Genomic DNA, 21640 nt, shown 5'->3' with positions numbered 1-21640 from the left:
GCGAGTCAGATTCTTTGCCAGATACAACAACCTACCTGCAGAAGCAAGTACACAAGCTACAGAATGTGCATGTAATGATTTCTTACAGAGAAATATATTGCGTAAACATTATAAGAGTTAACAAATATTATATATATATATTATATACAGCTGAAACGCAAAAAAAAAGATGACTAATGACCACATTGTTATAAATCATAAGCATGTCCAAACTATTTATTTAATAAAGATGAAGCTTCATCCCAGACTGCAAACATGCAGAAATTGTGTGTTTTGTGCAGTATTTCATTTGTGAGTGAGAGAAGTCACAATAAAAGTAAAGGTACTTTATTGTCACATACACATACTGTACATGTAGTGAAATTGAGTGCAAGTAACTCTGCATTAAACCCATCTCTCAAGGGAGCAGTGGGCAGCCATTTACAGCGCCCAGGGCTAATTCCAGATCTCAGTCAGTGCCTTGATCAAGGGCACTAACTGGAGAACCTGGCACATGTTTCTGATGGTGGGGGGAAACCGGAGCACCCGGAGGAAACCCACTCAAACATGGGGAAACACATACAAACTCCACACAGAAAGACCTGGAATGACCTGGATTCAAACCCAGACACCTTCTTGTTGTGTGGCCACTGTGCTAAGCATTGGGCCACCATGTTGCCCCATCAAGTAGGGAGAGAGCATAGAGAGATATCAAGTCCTGTTTTCCCGTGCTCCTCTTCTTCTCCCTCCATACATGAACAGAACACTGTATGCAATTTTCTGGGCAGCTAGGCACTGATAAACCCCATGTGCCTCTCTAAAGTGAAGTCTCAGCACCCGGGCCTGCTGCAAAATTCTGTGATTCACAAACATCAATCATGAAACTCGCCAAGGCTGCTGCTGCGTGTGTGTGTGTCTGTCTCTGAGTTAACACAGTGAAGCACCTGCTGTTTACACACCTGCACTATCTATAGGTACTCCCTCTCTTCTATTGTCTGCAACACAGAGCAGCTGAGGTCAGAGCTATCTGCTGGGTCAAATGAAAACCTGAGGAGAGGTCATATAATACCCTATCAATATGATAATGATATAAATATATCCCCAGACCGGAAAATATCTACCTACTGTTTATCTAAAAGTGGCTATGTACTTATTTGTTAAATTACTGTAATAATCATAACCAGAATGGATTATTCAGGAACGTGTAAAGATTATCTACATCTACATGCAACCAGCAGAATCAAAAACACAACACTGTTGATATGTTTATACGGTATGTATCTTTAACAACTAGGCCACCAGGATGCCCAACACAGCGTTTATTCGAGGCACGTACCCACTTCATTCAAGAGCTTCACAAAGTGCATATGGAAGCACACATACAGCATCACGCTACTATGAGAAACACTGCGAGGGAACAGCGCTGACATCAGTGACCGGAAAGAGAGTCAATGTAATTCATTCAAATCAAACCTCTCTAGAGACCAGCCTGGCTGCAACACCAGATGTTTGCTAGCATTTGTAGTTGTTTTTTGCCACCATCAGTGAAAAACTACGCTGTTACTCTGCGAGTGTGTGTGTGTGTGGGTGTGTGTGTGTGGGTGTGTATGTGTGTGTGTGTGCATGTGTGTGTTTTTGTGTGTGTGTAGGGGGAAAGGTTGCGTGCATGATATTGTTGGTATCCCTATGGGATATATGGGATACATATGCCAACAGAGCATTTCTTCACACACACACAAACAAACACACACACACTGTCCATGATTTATAAGTACCAAGTTTGTTGTTTTTTTTCATTACTGCAAGCTAAAGAAAGCCGAACCCATTCATTCAAAGTGTCTTAGCACATATATATCACATACATACTACAGAGACATTACATCAAAGATTATAGTCGGTGAATTACAGGAAGAGATGACACAATGAAAGCAATCAACATCAACATAAATTGTTGTCCTTGTCTAAACTGTACAATATCGTTTGTCTCTGTACAGTCCTAATGTACTGTGATCCTCCATCTGTATGGTATCGTTGCATGTGTGTGTGTGTGTGTGTGTGTGTGTGTGACATGATCGGCCTGAATGAGCTGGTCCTACTGAGCGACAAGGTCGCACGAGGAAACGCACCCTGCCTGCAGTGGGGCTCAGTTACCTCTCCTAAGTGGACATTTCTACTCTGTCAGCTAAATCTGCACACGCCAGCACCTAAAGGTAAGAGCAGCATGTTCACCAATTAATGCTGGCTGTCAAATCCCACGAGAAGCATGTCTGTCTACACATGCATGGGTTGGTCATGTGACACAAGTGACCTTATTCCATCAATGACCGGAGGCATAACCGCTTCAGCTTGCACCTTACGGAGCCCGTATACCTGGAAACACAAGCTTTACTTCCCAAAAAGTGTTTGGCTTAGCAAAATGCAACCTAGGGTATTTTTGCAAATGTACCAGAGTCAAACTTCCGTTTAAATGCATAATTTGGATGGAAACGCCACTTTTAAGATTTACTGTATTTTTCAAAAACACTGTTTCTGTACACAGAGTTTCCTAAAAAGAAAGGTATTGATCAACTCACTTTAGCAGTTGTTACGCTATCCGTCATCTTGCCAGTCAAAAAGTGTTGATTTCCAAAGGCTAATGAACAGACTCCATAGGAGAAAACGTCATTCTTATATGAGGCTCCTTTTTCAACTACAAGGTCAATATTGTTTTCACTAACGACAAAACAACAAATCATCCGTGCTTTTATATGGAACTAAGCTTTAGGAGTTTTCCATCTTTACTCTCCACCCTGTTACGTAAAAATAGTGATTCTGATGCTATCATAGTAGAGCCCCTAGCTCTCCCACTCAAAAGGCTATTTGACCAAAAAACTAAAATACAGTAAATCTTAAAAGTGTTTTTGGAGTTTGAATTATGCTTTTAAATGCTTTTTGAAAGTTTTGACTTGGGTACGTTAACAAAAACACACTAGGTTGCATTTTGACAAGAGTTAAACTTTAAGGTTTTCACATGTGTATACAGCTGAACCCTTTAATAGTACTCTCAATCCTCCAATCCTCTTGTATTTATTTAGATATGTGTTGTATTTACCCCAACCTGATTTATCCATTTCTAGCACTTGGATGAAGGATGTTAGGTTCAAAAATATATGAAATATGATTTTAACTTAATATTAATACAACTGTGTTTGACTAAATTGTTTGTTATAATAGGTTAAGATACCAGCATTCACGTTTGGGTGCCCACAGAAGGACTTATAGTTTGAATCAAATTGTTTTTTTTTACTTTATTTGTTGTTTAAATGTTTAATGAGTCATATGTGAGTTTTATTTATTATAGTTTCAGACATTTTCTTTGTCCTTATAATATATTTTATTTCAATTTCACTTGAACTACTACTGTAAATGGACGTCTCAACTGTTTGTTGGAAAAAGACAAAGAAAAAATTGACAAAAGAGGAAAATAAAAAGACGTGTTACATTGCAATGGGTGGGACCATTACAGAATTGAATTTATCAATAAAAATGATTTCCACTGTAGGTATAATAACTAATATACCATTGATGACAGGACTCACCTGACAGCCCGTATGAGTGTCTTCACTGCTGGGATTACCTCCTCCATTGCTACGTCACAAAATGGTCTGTCTTCAACACTGTCCTCCCCGACACCCTCTATTAAGCCAAGACAAATGGTGATTTATTATTATGTGTTAGAGTAAAGTGTTTGGATATGTGTGTGTTGCCTACCATCAACAGGTGGGCGTGGTTTGAGCCGAAGAGAGGTGCGAAAACGTGTGCGGTCATTAAAGCTCCAGCTCTTCTGGACCTTCCCCGGGCTGGTGGCATCGGGGACGTTCTCCTGGCTGGGAGAGCAGCGGACACCAGACCCTGGGGGCAGCGGTGAGGCCTTGTTCCTAATGTTTTGAGATGATCTGGAATTGTTCATCCTAATCCGATCCCGGAAGCCTATTTTACTGCTGACAGTGAAGATAAAATATTCAAACATCTGTAGTAGTATTCTTTTTGGATTATAATATGTTTTTCCCAAAGACCACAATGTCCATGCCCTTTGACCTTAATTGAAAACTAAGCCGTGTTATCCTGGGAGTTTAGGGGAGCAGTAGGTCGGCAGCCTGAGCTTGTTAGAAAAGAGTTAGTTAGTAATATTGAAGCAACACAACAAAATATGGCCTCTGACTTTTACAACAATGATCAGAGAGACTCATCAACAAATAGACAAAACAGGGACACAAACAAACGTCTACTTTTTTTTTAATGAAGGACAGACTATTGCTGACTTATCATGGAGGCAGTTTGACCACAGGGACCACTCGATATTGCCTAAAACTGATTCTGCCCTGAGGGTTTGCTTATTTAATGTGACTATCATAGCACCTGAATCAGCAAAATCAGACCGAAACCTGATTCAAGACTTACAGTAGTGCTGGGCCGGCGGAAAATTTTCCACCTAACATCAGGATAAAGACATGCTTCCTAAATCCCTTCAACCGAATGAATAAGCATCAAAATATCGGCCTCAAAGCACAGCCGTACAGAAGGTGTCTCATTTAGTGCTCCAACACCTACACAACCCAAGGCAGGCCAGAATGTGAGGTCATCTATTTACAGGATGAAAGCTATTTGGCGGCCATTCCTTCCAACAGACTGACTCCTAACGCGGCTGTTAAAGCATGCTCTTGAGACCACTCCTTCTCTGTAGCCTATTACATGTTACACACTGTCACGGATTCATAAGGCAATGCAAACATCATGCACCACGGGGCAATTCCAGCCCAGTCGTTCACTCCCACATCTTTAAGATGATATACTCTCTGTTGTGCGTGTGTTAGAGACGTCCATTTAAATTAAAATTTAAATAGTTAAGGGAGGTTAGTGGTAACAGCATTTTATACATCTAGCTAAAATGCTTCAGGTAGACTGAATGAAATGGGAAAGAAAGAGTGGAGGAGCTTTGCATGCTGTTGGGAGAGCAAGCAAATGATTTAGATGCATTCTGGACCATAAACTTCACTATTTCATTTTAAAACATTAAAAGAATATTGCATCAAAACATCACCTAAAAAACCTTTTAAAACTACAGCACAAACTGTACTGTTTTTTTTAAAAGGTTACATGACAAATCTGAAATAGGCATGCTGAATCATTTAAACCTTCTCTCCAAGACAAAACTAAAAATGAGGCAAACAACTAAATGGAAAGCATAAAGCAGTCAAGGGGGGGGGGGCAATTTTTTTTCTTCACTTTAGCTCCAATTTGGGACAAACAAACTTGTTTTTTCATCAGAGATGTTTAATAAAACTTTTTATGTTAGCTAACCACAAATGTGTATTCCTGTGTTTTCAACATATGGTTTAGCAAGATATTCAAGCCAAACCAAGCAAAATCAGCCCTAGTTTCTTCAGCAGGGAGTACCGAACTGGAGAAACATCCTTTCAGGTATAGGTTTTTTTCATAGTACTTTAAAGGATAAACTAAAGCATTTGTGGACCAGAGTATAGCGCCTGTTTAAGGGATGTAATTGGTAAGTGCAGGATGTGGTTGAAAACAGTAAAAAAAAAAAATATTTAAGCCGCTGCACCGGTCCACAAATGTATGAGTGTTTAGGGCAAGGTGAGCGGGATGTACATGATAAAGGAGTAGTAGGAGTGGTGTTATTGATTTTAGCGTGCCCCGTGCACAGGCTTGTTGCCATGGATACCTCTGCTTGCGGCCAGCGTGAATCCGGAAGAGACCCCGTTTTTTAGGAAGGAGTTGACTGAGGAAACACACAAGGCAGAGGGAGAGAGGGTGAGGGGAAGAGAGGAGTGGGAGAAGGCAGGGAGGGTGAAGGAGGACGAAAGGTTCTGGGATACAATCTGGTTACGTGAACCAGAAGAACCGTGAAGATAAAACGTAGAAAAGGAAAGAGAGAGAGTAATGTGGAGGGGTGAGGTGTAACATCACGATATTCCAAATAGCCCTGTCTGATCTTATTACCTAAAACAGGAAAATGTACTATGAGGCAGATTTGGATTATGGAGACACAGTCAGTGAGAAGTGAGAAGGTGGGGTTTGAACCGGTTGGTGGGGAAGGATCATGCAAAGGTATTGGGTAATGTTTCAAGCTGAGTATATTCATCAAGATAGCCCATTAAACATCATGGTGTGACAGCAGCTCCTCAAATCCAAGAGATTTCTACCAGCCGAACTTGCATTATTGAGGTGCTTCTCTCATCTAATGCGTGCATGAATCCGATATATACAATATATATAATCAGCCCTTTTGGCTTTTGTTTAAGGATTATGCTAATGATGAAACTAATGCAGCAAATCCACTCTCACTATGAATACCCTTCAACCAACAAGCACGGCTCATGACTTGAAGAACCAACCTGCATTGAACTTCTGCCTTCCTGAGAACAGATGAAGGATGGAGAATGGATGGCATGGAAAAGATATGAAGGAAATAAAGGGAGAGAAAGAGGAAGACAGTAAGAGGCAACCAGTGAGTGAACAGCGAGAGGCGGTGGAGATGGCAAGAGTTTGAGCTAAGCAGACAAAGATGCAGAGAAGCAAGAGGGGCCTGCAACACAGTGGTCTCAGATCAGCATTAGTGAAACATTGTTAGATACACAACACATTCATGCAAAAAGTCCTGGAAGCAGTCAGCCTTGATTTTCTTTGTACACCTGTTGAATGTATTTTTCTGCAAGTCCCTGTTGTTAATGTTTTGATTGTATGTAGGTGCCTGTGTGTGACTGTAGGCAGACTTTTAGCCACCTGTCTGATGTACTGTGAGGCTGTGAGAGGTGGAGGGGTGCGTACCTGTCCCCTGACAGGTAGGGGGAGCTGTAGGGCCGCAGCCCAGACAGCAGCGTGTGGTAGGAGTTGTGAAGAACCTTCTTGGTGTTACGCTGTCGCTGGAGGTGACTGAACAGTAGCGTCAGTTCTCTGACACCCCCAAGTGCACAAATAAACACAAAAAAAGATATGACAAATGAACAAAAAAACTAAATATGGAACAACTCACAAAAAGGCCAAATCAATGGTCCAAACACTCAAAAGAAGAGGGATACTTGAGAGAAATAATACATGGGAAAATTAAAATTTAAAATATTGCAATTTAAAAGTGTTGATTTGATGTTAATGTAAAAGAGATGCATGTTTCTATTTGGTTTCTCATGTTCCCCTCCTTTTAAGCAAACATAAATTAGTCAAATTAATACATGAATGCAAGATATAAGAAACCACTGCGTAGAATAAAAGTAATAAAAATGTTATTGAATGGTGTGGTGGCAGAGGCATTTGAAAGGGCTGGGCTCCAATTACTTATAGAATAATAATTTAACAATGAAAGGAAACATCCTTCCTTTTTACTTAAACCACAATGGCACACCTTTTCCTTTATAGGGCTGTGTAAATCAGTGGCGATTTCTCCAGTTAAATTCTTCCTCCATTCGATTCTTAGTCTGATTCAACTCAATTCAATATCCATTTGATTTGTGAAATTTCAATTACAATACTAGTTTTGCTTGGATATAAAAGCTGTAAATTGTGCAAGGAACAAGGGCATTTTTAAAATATTAAGGATTGACCTCAAAGCAGTTACATTACTGTACTTTTTATTTACCATCAACAGCTTACAGCAGTCAACACAATACGTCTAGTGTCATATGATACCAATATTTTCTTTTACCAACATATTTAGCTTTAAAACGGAGCCACAGCCTATGCATGCCTCTTTTGGTTAAAAGATCAATCTTGGGATTTCACGATTTATATGGGAAAATTGATTTCTGGCCTAGATCTTCACGGTCGCTTTGAAACTGTATGTGCTGTGTTTTCATATTGACATGAATGTATGAGCAGGGACAAAATAACACTAATTACTGTACAAAATTCAACCCTGAGATACAACTCTCAAATCTCTGTCTGCATTTATTACAACACTTGACCAATGACACAAACAAATGACCAAAGATAACCAGTTTTCTGATGATTAAAACCACTTAGCATTAGCATGTGGACTGATGGGAGCGCCTACCTGAAGGAAGGCAACATGCTGTCATAGAAGTACCATGTAGCTGTCAGATAGGAGTGTTTGGCATCTGTAGAGTAGAGACGCCATGCAGCCTAAAGAAAGACACAAATACACAGAAACATGAAGTTAACACCATCCACTCTCCACGTTTGTGAATTTATGTTTGTGTTTTAATTACGTTTTGTGAAACGCCAAATTAAAACGGCCTTAATGACTCTCACTCTGGCTATTACCTGTATGAGGTTGGCAGCAGGCATCCTCCTCTTTTCAAAGTGTTTCTGCCTGTGCTGCTCTTGAACCTTTAAGGCAAAGCCTGACCCCAGAATTCCCTAAGGGTCATAGGTCAATTCCAAGTCAGGAGAGAAACTTCAACCATGCTGAGAGTTATTACTGACAGGGCTTTGAGTAAATATATATATATATATTTATAAATATATATATATATATATATATATATATATATATATATATATATATATATATATATGTGTGTGTGAATATACAGAAGGCTTACAGCAGGCAGGGCAAAGAAGGAGACTCCCAAAAGAGCGAAGCCGGCAGCGAGAAGCCGTCCTTGCCAGGTACGCGGGGTCTTGTCACCATAGCCAATGGTTGTAAGAGTAATCTGGGTGGGTACAAAAGTACAGATGATCTCTCTCACACACACACACAATACCATACCACAGATATCTGGACATTTTGTATGAAACTACAACAAATTTACACCTGTCATTTGTGTGTTTTTTTTTAAATTATTTTATTTATTTATATACATGAATATATACAGTATATGTATATATGTATATATATATATATTTTTAAGAACACATTTTAGGCCTTTATTTCCAATAGAACAGCTTAGACTTGAAAAGGGAGAGAGAGGAGGAATGACATTCAGCAAAGGGCCGCAGGTCGGAATTGACCCCGCTACCGCTGTGTTGAGGACTAAGCCTCTTTATATGGGCGCACGCTCTACCAGGTGAGCTATACAGGCACCCCTGAGTGAATATTTTGTCACGTTTTGAGAGTGTCCAAATGTGTTGTCACTTTTTAAAACCATGTTACTGTAAATTTGTGTCAGCTGATCTAGTTATAATCCTTCTATTCCTTGATGATTGTCATATCTATCTGAAGTGTATTTATTCTGAAAACCCTCTTAAGAGGTTTATCTGTCTGTATCTCTACTACTACTAAATAATAAAAAGAAAAATTACTCAAAAAATAACCTTAAAAAAAAAACAATCCTAAGATACTAGACTACTGTTAATATTTCTATGCAATCACAGTGGTGAAATATATTAATAGAAAGTGAATCTGGAAAGTTTGAAATTACGACTAAACAACACTTAGTTCTCTGCTATTGACGCCTGGAAATCCCTCCTATCATAAACAACGTTGTCAAGGACTATAATGTACTTGTCATCTACAAAGTACATTGTTATTATTGTTTGGTTGTACTATTCATATTAGTCTAATAGTTATTATATGACTATTTGTGTTTGAATTTTCTGGCTTGTCTCTTATCTGTCTCTTTTTGTTAATAAGACAATTTGGAGGACACATGTAAGATATTATTTCTTCATCCACAAAGATCGTTTGTGCATTATGTAGTACTCACAGTCCCCCACCAGAGGGAGTCTGCATAGGTGTTAAAGTCTGAGTTGATGTCTTTCTCTGCCAGGTAGACAAGAAAGGAGGCGAAGATGAGGACCAGGAAACCTATGTACCAGGCGGTAATCAACTCCTGAGAGAGAGAGAGAGAGAGAGAGAGAGAGAGAGAGAGAGAGAGAGAGAGAGAGAGAGAGAGACAGAGAGGAGGAATTAATCACACCTGTCAACAGCAGCAATAGCATCTTCACTATAAAATCCCTGCTGTCATTACCGTATCACTATCATCATTATTGGCTAAATGCATGATCCCATTTGGCGTCCACTTTTGACTTGGTGGCAGAGTTCTGCTTAGACAGCTGATGCATCAATTCATCATAATCGCCCTCGTCTAATTGTGTTCTGCACCAGGTTGGTTAGGAATCATGTTTAGGTCAGCACAAAAACTAACAACTCATTGCCCAAACGTAGCAGCTAAAAGGGAGTTTTTGTGTTGGAGGGCAGTGGGTGTAACCGTTAATCAAGTAGCAGCTGGTTATCTGTAGTCCCACTATATATTCCTCGAAAATGAGAGCTATTCAATTATTTAGCCCATTAGTAACCATCCTGACCATCATCGCCAGCCTTTTAATAACTCTTTCCCTCCTGCTGTAATAATCCATAATGCTGTATGTGGCTACTATGGATTAATGTTTCAATGTCTGCACAACCACTGTTCATAAATGTAGGTCATTCATATAAACCAGAGTTAGTGTGTTAGTAGCAGACAATGTGTAAAATAAGGATTATATTTAGCAGGCTGTCATTCCCACCTTGCTGTGAGCGTAAACCACTGAGCCCAGTAGTTTCCAGGTGCCTCCCCTTCGGTCCATACGAACCATACGCAAGATTTGCAGAAAACGCATGCTGCGCAGGGCTGACGTGGCGAAAATGTTGCCTTGCGTCCCAGCTGCTATTACTGCCAGTGATGCCACAAATACTATGAAGTCTGTGTAGATGTTCGGAAAGGTAACACAGAGAGAAGAAGTAAAGAAAAGTCATTATCAGGTGATAAGATTTTACAATTTTTTCATAAAAAGCCATCTGTTTGTGTACTGTTCATCCACACACACACACACACACACACACACACACACACACACACACACACACACACACAAACACACACTAACCTATGACACAGAAGGGCTTTCTGGCAAATCTCAGCCGTCCCTGCCATCCTCGGTATCTGCAGCAACAGCCAGCCGCCCAGATCCTGATGAAGTACTCCAAGCCAAACACCACGATCATCACAAACTCCTACAATCCACACACACACACACACACACACAAACACAGGTCAGTGACATGCAGTAGTCAAGTTGGCATAGTGTTGGACAGATTACCCAGAACATGTTCCCCCACCTACCCAATAACATTTTTTGTATGTATGTATCAACTGTTTACAATGTGTAGCAATTTCATAAACTAAAAGTGTCCCCTAAACACTACATTTGAGTTATTTGTTTTGATTTAAATCATCATATGAACCTATCAGCAAACCTCAGTGTTATGTCATCATGTGTGATGGACAATGAAGTTGAGAAGTACATCTTCCAATCTTTCCAGTAGCAGATGAAAACACCTCCCTGCCCTGCAGGCGACCACTCTTTCTTTCTCAGTCTATGGAAAACACTGATGTTGATGTTGACTGACAATGTAGATATTCTTCACATGATTTCTGTCCTATTTATTAAACCTTTGCCATGACATCATATTAACTGACCTGGCTGGTAAAATAAAGGCTAAGATGTTACAAAGCAACAACTGTATGTTCAACACTTAAAAGTATTTATTTTTTGTTTTATAAAAGATTAAATCAAAAGATTAAAGTGAAAGTCATAGCATACATTCAGATCCTATTAACATGCCCCTTAGTCCATCTCTTTGTCTTTTTTACTCAAAGGTTTCTAGACCTCATGGGCAGTTTCAGGTGCACTGAACCACTCCGTCATTAGAGCCAATATGCGTGTAAGTAAAGTCCACTAATGGATAATTGTCTGCTAATGGCCAAGTGATTGATCGAAAGACTAAACATACGGAATGTGAAAGTCAAGAGTCCGACCATTAAATAACACGTAAAGATAAGCAAGATGGGATAAGAGAGTGGAGGAGGGGAAGGGGGTTGAAAGAGGACGAGTCAGGTTAAGAAGGAGAAAGCGAGTGTCCATTACCTTTTACTAAAGCAGCTGGAGCACAGAGGAAGAGGGGAGATTATGGGATAGCTATTAGGATTAGTGGATCATGTCTGTGATTTCCTGCGCAGTCAACAACACCTGAATCCTCCCACCTGCTTACACGGCTGTATGTGCTCCTACCGGCAAACAAGGCAACACGTACGCAAGCACATACTGATACACTGCAGTAAGTGAGATGGCGTGTATGAAAGAAGAGCGTATGGAAAAGGATGCTGATGTAGTCATATGTGTGTGTTTGTGCATGTGTGTTTTTGTTTGTGTAGCAAAGTAGAGAGAGGGAAGCGGTGTTACCAGGATGAAAAGGCTTTGGTTGGCAAACTTCTGGTGGTCGGGGATTGTGGAGAACACAGACAACACCAAGCAGCTGAACACCAGCAGAAAACTGAAATACAGAATCAAGTAGGTCAGTGAACACATTTCAAACAAGATTTCTTGACTCAGAATGTGATACAAGTACAGCACGCCAAGTCATATATAGTCAGTGGCACAACAATCAGAACAATGTAACCAAGTGTAGTTTTGTATGTGAACGAATGAATGTACACTATGTAAAAATTAACAGTACCAATATACAGTAGTTAGAGCTGAATATTTACCTTATTTGGTTTCATACCAACAAGAGTTATAAATTAATTCAAATGATCTTGTTTTTGCAAAATAAAAACCTGAAGACACATGACTGGATGGTAGGCAGTGTGCAGATGTATTGATAAAAGTACCTTTTGTCAGTGAAAGTGTTAAGTAGCATGTCGTAAAAATGAACAATAGAAAAGGGTACTGTACTGTCAGAAGACTGGTATTGTACCACTGGGACCCTACAGCTCTACTAGAACAGAAATTACTCAAGTAATGGCCACTTTAGTTTAAGAACTACTCCACAATAAAACACAACATAAATTCTGGTAATTTGTGTCTTAAGTTCGAGGTGCTCTCATGTTTGAATAAACACTTCCCCGACACTGGAGAAGTGAGAAGTCCCCACTGGATAATCTTCATCATTATCTCGGGTTCAAAACGAGATGAGCATAATTATTTTTGTTTCTGTTGAGTAAAACACTTATTAACATCTCTTTAAGTTGCCAAAACTACTGTCACATACAGTTCTAGTTCAAAGTGCAATTCTCACAGCTGTATCCATGATGTGAATTCCACAAATGAAAGAGTGGTTCAATTTGTTTAGGAACAGGTTAAAAACGATCTCAAATAAACTAAGGATAATGCATGAACTTTAACTTCAAAGTAAAAACATTTATGTTTGATATAGTGTGCTGTTGAAAAGAAAAATGTTTGCACTTATGTGGCAACCGCCACACTCTGTCCCACTTAACCATGGAAAAAGTTATTGTTAGATGTTTCAGAGTCACTGTCGACAGCAAGATTAAAAAGCGGTACAGTATTACCAGACAACAGAGAGCCGGAATTTATTTCAGATAAGGTTAGGTTGAAACACCCATGTTGTATTTCCATTATCTGTCATGTGTTTTATCACATTAAGGTTTGTGAGAATCGTGTAAGATGATGCGTGGTAGTTGGTGGGAAAGGGGAGTTGACTCAAAAGAAAAGATCACTGAGGGCGGGCTGAAAATTATACTGGGGCTTATTGGTAAAAAAAAGAAAATGTATATTTTTCTTAACATTACTGGAACCGTCACAGTAACAACAACAAAAAACAACCAGCATTCAAGAAACAATATATAGTCAGCAAGGACATACTAAAAAAAAATTATTAAAAAAACAAGAGTCATGAAAAACATCAGATAATAAAGCTTTAAAATATCCAATACTCTGATACATTTTATTGTATTCCAAATGATTAGAAATGTGGCAGCTGGTAGATATACTGTAGTTCTGTATTTTCTATATTTTGTGTCATGGCGTAACCTTATAGTTGTTTCAATAATACCTTTTTTGTGACTAAAAACATGATCACAAAACAAGAGGACTTCGTTTTTTTGTTTAGTCAAAAGCTGATCATCACAGTGGCTGACTACAGAGTACTATTGTATGACAACATGTTAGGTAAAAAGAACAAGCGCTGAGAGAGACAGAAGTGAGTTGCACACAATCACACAGCAGCACTGTCCACCCTCTGTGCCATGTGAACAGCGAACAGCAAGGCGGGATTAGCCGGGTGGCAGCTGCTGGTCCAGCTGGTTTAGATACCATAGCCCAAAGTTAGAGAACACTTGTTGGACACTAAACCAATTCTCATGGTTTCACACAATGGTGCCCTTTCTCTAGTAGTGCGCTCAACAAGTCTCTCAACGGGCTAATGTGTGTGTTAAAAATGAAGTGCAATTAAAACACTCACATTAAAAAGCTTTAAAAAATAAGTGCAAGTCAGACAACAAAACAGCAGTGGACAGCTGCGGCTGAGAGACAAACCAATTTAGGGGTGGCAGTAGCTCAGTCATAAGGATGTTGGGACGCTGGTATAAACCGAAGCAAAGTACAGAGTGTGAATTGGTGGCTGGAGAGATGCTACTTCACCTCCTGGGCACTGCCAGGTACTCTTGAGCAAGGCACCATACACCCCCCCCCAAACCGCTCAGGGGGCTGGCCCAGCACTGGCAGCCCCCTCACTCCGACATCTTTCCATTTTGCATAAATAGGACCTGACTTATTTTCAGTTACCAGCAAAACAGAGTGTAAATTGTAATTAATCAATAAATATTATAAATTAGAAAATGAAATACTGGACCGTATGGAATCTTGAATCTTGACTTATTGACTCTAAAGAAAAGGTTTCATAGAAATACATTTTAAAAAGGTACAGAAATATGAGAAGGAGGTCAAAACAGCAACACTTGTAGTGTATAGAATAAGTGAACGCCTTTTGGCCTTCATTTGTCATGTGACACGTGTCAGCAAGATGTTCTGGACTTCTTTCCCCTCTACATGGACCTTTGAAATAGGTGCATTTTAATGATCTAAGCACAGGGCATGAAGCGCATAGCGCGAGTGCATTTAGATCCACTTTTAGTTTGATGGTGGAAAAAAGGGTCTGTGTGGCAGGTGCATGGGTCAAAAGGGTTGTACTTAGTGTCTGCATTAATTCATAGGTGTGTTTTGGGAGTAACATGCACTAACCAATCAGTTGGTCATCTCCCATTGCTATTATGCTTTGCACCTTAATACTTTTATTTGTAATGCTTTGCATGTTTGCGTGCTGCTACGCTTCCCTGTGTGTGTGTAACAAGCAAAATAGGAATCTAACAGTAGTGTTTATTCGGTCAATCTGAAAAGCCTAAATTCTGACGTCTCTTTTCTTAAACTGCATACAAAAGCACTGTTTTGTAATCACTCGTGTGAGGAGTCAGTGAATGAGCAACTTCTCCAAATGTTTTTGTTTTGTCTGCCTGGCCGGTCTGCAGTTCCCAGTTGGCAAGAGACACTACAAATAGAAAGACAAAGCAGATCTTAGACAGCTTGAAAGACACCGTCCACCAAGCTTAAAAAACAGACACCCCCAAATTACTGCAGAAGATGTTTCAGCCCAGTGATGAATGCACATGGGAGAGTTTGTGCTTCAGTCACTGTAAAAATTACGGAGTTAGTTTGGAAAAACACACTCAGATGACTCTCTAAACAATGCATTTTGAGTAATGTGCTGACTAAACTGTCTGTCTTTTTCCCGTTAATTAACTCAAAGCGCTGTGTGCATTTCCCTCGGAGGAGATTAGTTGGGTCAACATCTCAGGTGGTTTCTTTCATTGCCTTGTGCTTTATGACAGGAAAAAAGTCACAGCACAGATAGCCAGAATCACAGAGACACAAACATTCCTATAGAAATAAGTTGTATAAGCAACTCTGCATTTTCCTGAATGTAACACTATCCCTCACATACAGTCACTCCAAAACACTGCAAATGCATGGGTCATCAAATCTGTTAATGCAGCCAGTTTCCATAATGACAATGTAGCATTCTGCTGGGTGTCGTGTAACAAACCCCTCAAACCTCATCTCATTCAGACCACAAGCCACAGGCAGACCTCAAATCTGCCAAATTCACATATAGCTGCAAAATACCACTTACACCATCTGTGTTCTTCCAACAAAGTGCATGTCATACCTGGCATATTGTGCACCAAAGAGATAAGTATGGCATTTCTAGCACATATGGAATAAGGCTGGTTATATTCAATATTTGTATTAACTAACAATGCATTAGTCCATCTCTCAACACCTCAAACTTTCCTTGGCTCTCAGTCCATTGGTTGCCACTAAAACGTTCAAAAAGATTATCTAAGCACACAGTGACTTTGAGTGAATCTTAATTCCAGTTTTAAGCAGTGATCGTGACCTCTACGTTATTTATGAATAGAAATCTGCAAACGTTGTCTTCTTTTATCATCTCTTCTTAAGTGTTCAGCTGAATCTCCTTTATACTGAATGCAGTTAAGTGACCTATGAACGCCCGCCAAGACAACGCTTCTGCCCCTATCTGCTTTGTTGTTCCCAATGAATAGGTAAAAATAAACGGATATATTAATAAATAAATATATAAATAAACGAAACTGATGAGGAGACATTTAGGCCTGATGCATGTGGAGAGGGAGTCACATTTCTGCTGAGGACACACTTTTCAGCCCAGGACCAGCACCATCCAACATCTCTCCCTCCTTTCAGGGAAATGTCAATTGAAAGCAAAGCATCAGTCAAAATCCACCAAATCAGCACAGTTGGTCTCATGGGGACATTGGCCCTGAGTGCTTCACTGACGTGCCTCAACAAAATATCTTTATATTGTAATATTTCAATAAAGGCATTTAAAAGGATTCAAAATGGAAAATTTAGAGATGAGAGAACAAGACAATAAACAAACTGAATATCACTAAATATTTGTTTGAAGGTAACAATCTCAATGCCTTGGCTCCGCTTATTCAACACATCAAGGATAGTGTCTCATCCGCTACAACTGGCCTGAACATGACCCAGGAGGAAAAAGTGAAGTAAAGCCTTCAGTAGTGTGAAGTTAAAAGGCTTGTTATACACATTATAAATGGGCCTGTTAATGTACAATATAGATGCACCATATGTCATGCAGCAAATCAAAAAAGCCATCAGGATTTTATGAATAAAATAACTTCTCAGGAGGTTTACTGTAAGGCTGCCTGCATTAGTAATTGCTCCAGAACTTTTAGAAAGAATAATGCATGCTCTGCTATATACACACAATATCAGATCTTTCTCCAAACGCTGGCCGAGAGTAATTTGTCTCGTGGACACTGTGGAGAATCAGGAAAAATGCAAACGCAGTGAAGCAAGCAAGCAAGAAAGAAAGAAAGAAAGAAAGAAAGAAAGAAAGAAAGAAAGAAAGAAAGAAAGAAAGAAAAAAAGAAGGAAAGAGGGAATACACATAACTCTTCATCTATACAATTGTTGTTCATTCCTATCCCAGGTCTCTCTCCCCTTAAAACGCTAACGGATCACTGTTACACACTACAAGCAATATATGTATAAGGTGAATTTGGCTCGTGGCCTGTAAAGCTCCAGAGGGCCGTTGGGCTGCTGGTAGGACAACAAATACACTAAATGTACAGCAGCCTACAGGCCAACCAGATTGCTTTTAATGGAAGTTAGGCCGGGTGCTTTTACTGCTGTTTTCCTGTAAGCATATATAAGTGAAAACGGAAATCTCATTACTTTGACTGGACTGTGAAATATTTTAGTGAGATAAATAGGTATAAACAGTGCTAGTAAACATATATCACATTCTTGTTGCATTACACAGTGTATGTTTTATGAGGTTAGCAATCCCCACTCCATGCCAGTCAGCGTGCCTGGCAGTGGGAAGCGGAGCTGAACTGTTGGAGAGTGCACCTTTGATTCAATCACCACTGGATGATAAAGCAGCTATCAGTTACACACAACAGAGGAGGCAGAGGGAGAGGAGAGGGTGACAAAGAAGACTGAGAGGGGAGATGCTGAGAAACAGGAGAAACTGAGGTGGAAAGATACCTCAGACACCTAAAGACAAATGGTTGACAATTCAAAGAGAAAGAAAGAAGACAGTAAAAAAGAAAAAAGGGGAAAGGAAAGAGCAGGTGAAGGATGATGTTAGACATAAAGTTGAAGGGCTCGAGGGTCATGTCAATGTACCTATACACGTATGTGAAAGTAAACGTTCATGTGTGGCGCCAGCCCTGATCAATGAGGCTCGGACAACGGCATTTAGGAATTGACCCGCGGTCTGTGCACACGCTGCAGACAAACATGCAAACAAAAAGAGAACGTGCACACTGTCCAATTATTGAACACACAATTACAGTGACACCCTCTACAAGGGCATATACAGGTAAACATATAGTCATGCTTAAACAAACGTAACAAAAAAGTTCATTTAGAACATGAGATATATTTATACCAGAGGCTGAAAGACTTATATATTCAGTATATATAAACAGTATAAAGCTTTGTTAAATGTCACCTTGAAAATGCAGCATTTCACTTTACTACTTACAAAAGTGCAACACACACACACCTCCCTAAACAATGCTAACACCAGCTAAGTGCTAACAAACAAGCAATAAAGAGAGGAACTATTGAGCTCTGCCCAGAGAGGAGGAAAGAGGTGAGTTAGCGGAGAGTGAGGAGGAAAAGTGAGAGTGTCGTGAGAAGAGAAAGAGCAGGGAGGGAGGGAGGGAGGTGAAAGAGAGGAGAAAGGTAGAAACAGTAGAAAGATATTAATAGCATTTCTCTCCTTAAATAGCGACTGCAGGCAAAATGTGCGCAGGTAGGCAGCAGAGCACATTGCAGCACAGCTTAGTTCAGAACAGGCCAGTCTCCCGGCCCGTTAGTTACCCACTCCTCCTCCTCCTCCTTCTTCTGGGACAGCCAACTTTTCAAGGCAGGAACAAAAATCCAACACAAACAAATAGGAGATGAAAAGTGCTTTTTCACGAGGAAATAAGCTGAATGTGCAATTCAGTGGCTCTAGTACTGGCGCATGCCCCAGGAAGAGAGAAAGAAGTGGTAGAAAACCTTACATGAGTGTTGTGTAAAAACAAGAGGAATGTAATTTTTTTTTTCCTCCGAAAGCCACAACCTTCAGGAATATTACGTGACTAGATCAATTATTTACATCACAGAGAGAAACAGCGGTGTGTCACAAAGGTGCAGCCTTGGCAGTTTGCATCACAAACGGCACTAGCGGACACTTTCACACAAATATGTTCCTTTATAACATACACTGACTCTTCCCACACCACACGTTCATTATCATAGACACACTACTTCTGTTCAGCCAGACGATCTCACACACACATTCACCCACTCACCAAAGGGCCACTGACTGGCATGCTGTTCCATTATCTGTCTACAGATGATGCATTTCAAACAGAGTGCCAATTATACTGATACATTTTCCTTGCTGGATAATGTCACTTCCAGTCACCCACGCATTCATGCAAGGATGCACGCAGGCTCACGTACGCACACAGTGCTTGCACTCTCACTCAGCCAATGATACATTACATCATAATTGAGTCCTTTGTTGCCTGCTTTTGATTAATAGATTAAGGTTGTTATGCTGCAAAATAAAGTTGCTGGAGTCTTTTAACCCACTGTGAGGATTTCATAGCTAATAGGGCTGAATTACACGAGGAATAAAAACATGAATTCAGAGTTACATTTACAATAACAATAATGTGATGGTTTCTTTTGGATCCGGTTGTTTCCATAATTTTAAAGATTCAAGGCATTATTCCGCAATCATTTTTGGAATAATTTGACCACAAGCAGGACAGAAAACACTTTATCAATTGTTAAATTTACTTCTCCTGGTTACACTGTATGAAATGTCCACTTAACTATAGAGTCTAAAAAATTTTATTTAAGAAACAAGTGAACTGAAGTCAGTGGCTTAGCTAGGATCCCCAGCTCCTCCTGTCCTTGAGCAAGACACTGATTCCAAAGTTGCGCCCAATGCGTAGGCCAACACTTGGCATTAGATAATTCAGACACATAAACTAACAACAAACCAAACAATTTGGCATGTTAACCACACACTGCATACATATCAACCAAACATTATCCAAACATAAATATGTGCATAAACCACTCAAAAATCATGCTCTAGGAGATACCTCACAATGGATTAACAACAAATATACAAACACACACAGCCCTCTATGAACAGGAAACAGTACACACACCCAACCTAGACAAAATCTATATTCATCAGTGCCAAAAACAGTTTATTTGACTAACTTTTATACATAATAGTTTGTTCCGGCTGAGTTATTTTATTGCACATGAGGCATTCTATGAGTGCTGATGTACAGTACAACATCACTGGGACTATACACGTATCTCTCCAATCTACCTGCTGCAGAATATTTGCAGTTTATGCATATGCATGTACATTTATATATGCATTTTGATTTAATATGCATTTTGATTTACGTTGATTGCAAACATAATTATGAGGGACAGTTTTTCCCAACTCCATCTCACAAGCTCTGAATCAATCCCAGCATGCACTGGGTAAAAGGGAGGCTATACCTGGACCGGTAGCCGGTCTATGTGAAACAAAGACCTTGTTTCTAAAGTTGAAAGCATGGACAACTTTTGTAAATTTTTGAAACCAATAATCTGACAAACACACCCATCTAACAGAGCAAACAGTGAGTGAAGATGTGAAAAAAGGCCAGGGTTTGAATTTCTCTCTCAGGCTCTCTTTTTTTTTTTTCACACAATTACCTATTTTTTTACACCACAAATGAAAGTGTGAACCCATATCCCCATTCATAGGATTCATTTGCACCACAAAACTCCTGCAAAAAGATCAGAGTGATGGTTTAGCCATTCAGAACAGGTGTAAACTCTTTTGTCTTTAGACATCAGTGAATGTCACTTTGTGGTCCATTTACACATACTGAACCCTTAAACAGCATTGTTTTTGCTTGTTGCTCGGAAGAAATTATCAACTGGCCGATCATTTTCAGATACATTTAGGTAAAAATGTATTACATTGTACACTGTAGAGTAGAGCTAGACCAATACATCTCCAAGGCCGATACATCGGCTGATATTAACTGAAATTTCAGTATTGGTGTATGTGTTTATGTTTAAAAACAAATCACTCTCAGACGATATATCCTTGTTTTAATCTTTTTAACTCATAATTATCAATATTAGTAGCTCATTTAGAAATAAAAAGGGGGACTCTAGAGAGCACAGAGAAAATACAGAGGACAAAAGCTTGGCAGTGGCAGTTACAGCTCAGCGGTTTGACTTCTTGAAACAAGTAACGAATATTTAGGAATGAAGTCCACAAGTGTTAAGAAAATGCTGCAGTAAAAAGCTCATGTGCACTGCAAAATAAATGAAATGATCTTTCACTTGTTTTGAGAAAAAGAACATAGAGACTCAACTCAATGTGTCAGGAGGAAATATGTAAATATGTATTAACAGGGTAGAGGAACATAATCTGTAATTGTTTGCACAGTAATGTGCAATATACAGCATCGTATCTAGAACAAAAGCAATACAAAAGTACTACACAACAAACTACAGCTTCAGAAATGATGAGGACTGCTTTGGCCTTCTATTGTGTACAGTTTACTTCAACTTTAATATCTGCATCATGAGTAATATAAAGCCTCATCAACCGCCTTGATTCCTTAAACAAACTACTATATGCATCATCATTAAGCATCATTTCATAGTTTATTGACACTGCCATACCCTCCAGTTATCTGAAAGTGCAGATGCTGTTTACATACACAAATAAATGTATATCATAGATTCACATAACATACTCATTATA

General features: G+C 39.5%; 1 protein-coding gene across 3 annotated transcripts in view; it reads right to left on the bottom strand.

Annotated features, from left to right (window-relative positions):
• LOC117957273 (potassium voltage-gated channel subfamily KQT member 4) overlaps positions 1–21640 on the bottom strand; it is a 49180-nt gene that overhangs the window by 6252 nt on the left and 21288 nt on the right. The window contains exons 2-12 of one of the 3 annotated variants that reach the window (XM_034892892.1): positions 12160–12250; positions 10804–10930; positions 10444–10619; positions 9642–9767; positions 8538–8648; positions 8257–8352; positions 8027–8115; positions 6808–6933; positions 5702–5758; positions 3730–3959; positions 3558–3657 (exon numbers count right to left, since the gene is read on the bottom strand). In XM_034892892.1, coding sequence (XP_034748783.1) covers positions 3558–3657; positions 3730–3959; positions 5702–5758; positions 6808–6933; positions 8027–8115; positions 8257–8352; positions 8538–8648; positions 9642–9767; positions 10444–10619; positions 10804–10930; positions 12160–12250 — 1329 coding nt within the window. The remainder of the gene's footprint in view (positions 1–3557; positions 3658–3729; positions 3960–5701; positions 5759–6807; positions 6934–8026; positions 8116–8256; positions 8353–8537; positions 8649–9641; positions 9768–10443; positions 10620–10803; positions 10931–12159; positions 12251–21640) is intronic. The other 2 variants (XM_034892893.1, XM_034892894.1) reach the window with 2 other exon arrangements.

This window comes from Etheostoma cragini, chromosome 14 (assembly GCF_013103735.1).
Source record: "Etheostoma cragini isolate CJK2018 chromosome 14, CSU_Ecrag_1.0, whole genome shotgun sequence".
NCBI lineage: Eukaryota > Metazoa > Chordata > Actinopteri > Perciformes > Percidae > Etheostoma > Etheostoma cragini.
The sequence above is the reverse complement of the archived record's forward strand: the minus strand, read 5'-3'. Positions and strand labels throughout refer to the sequence as shown.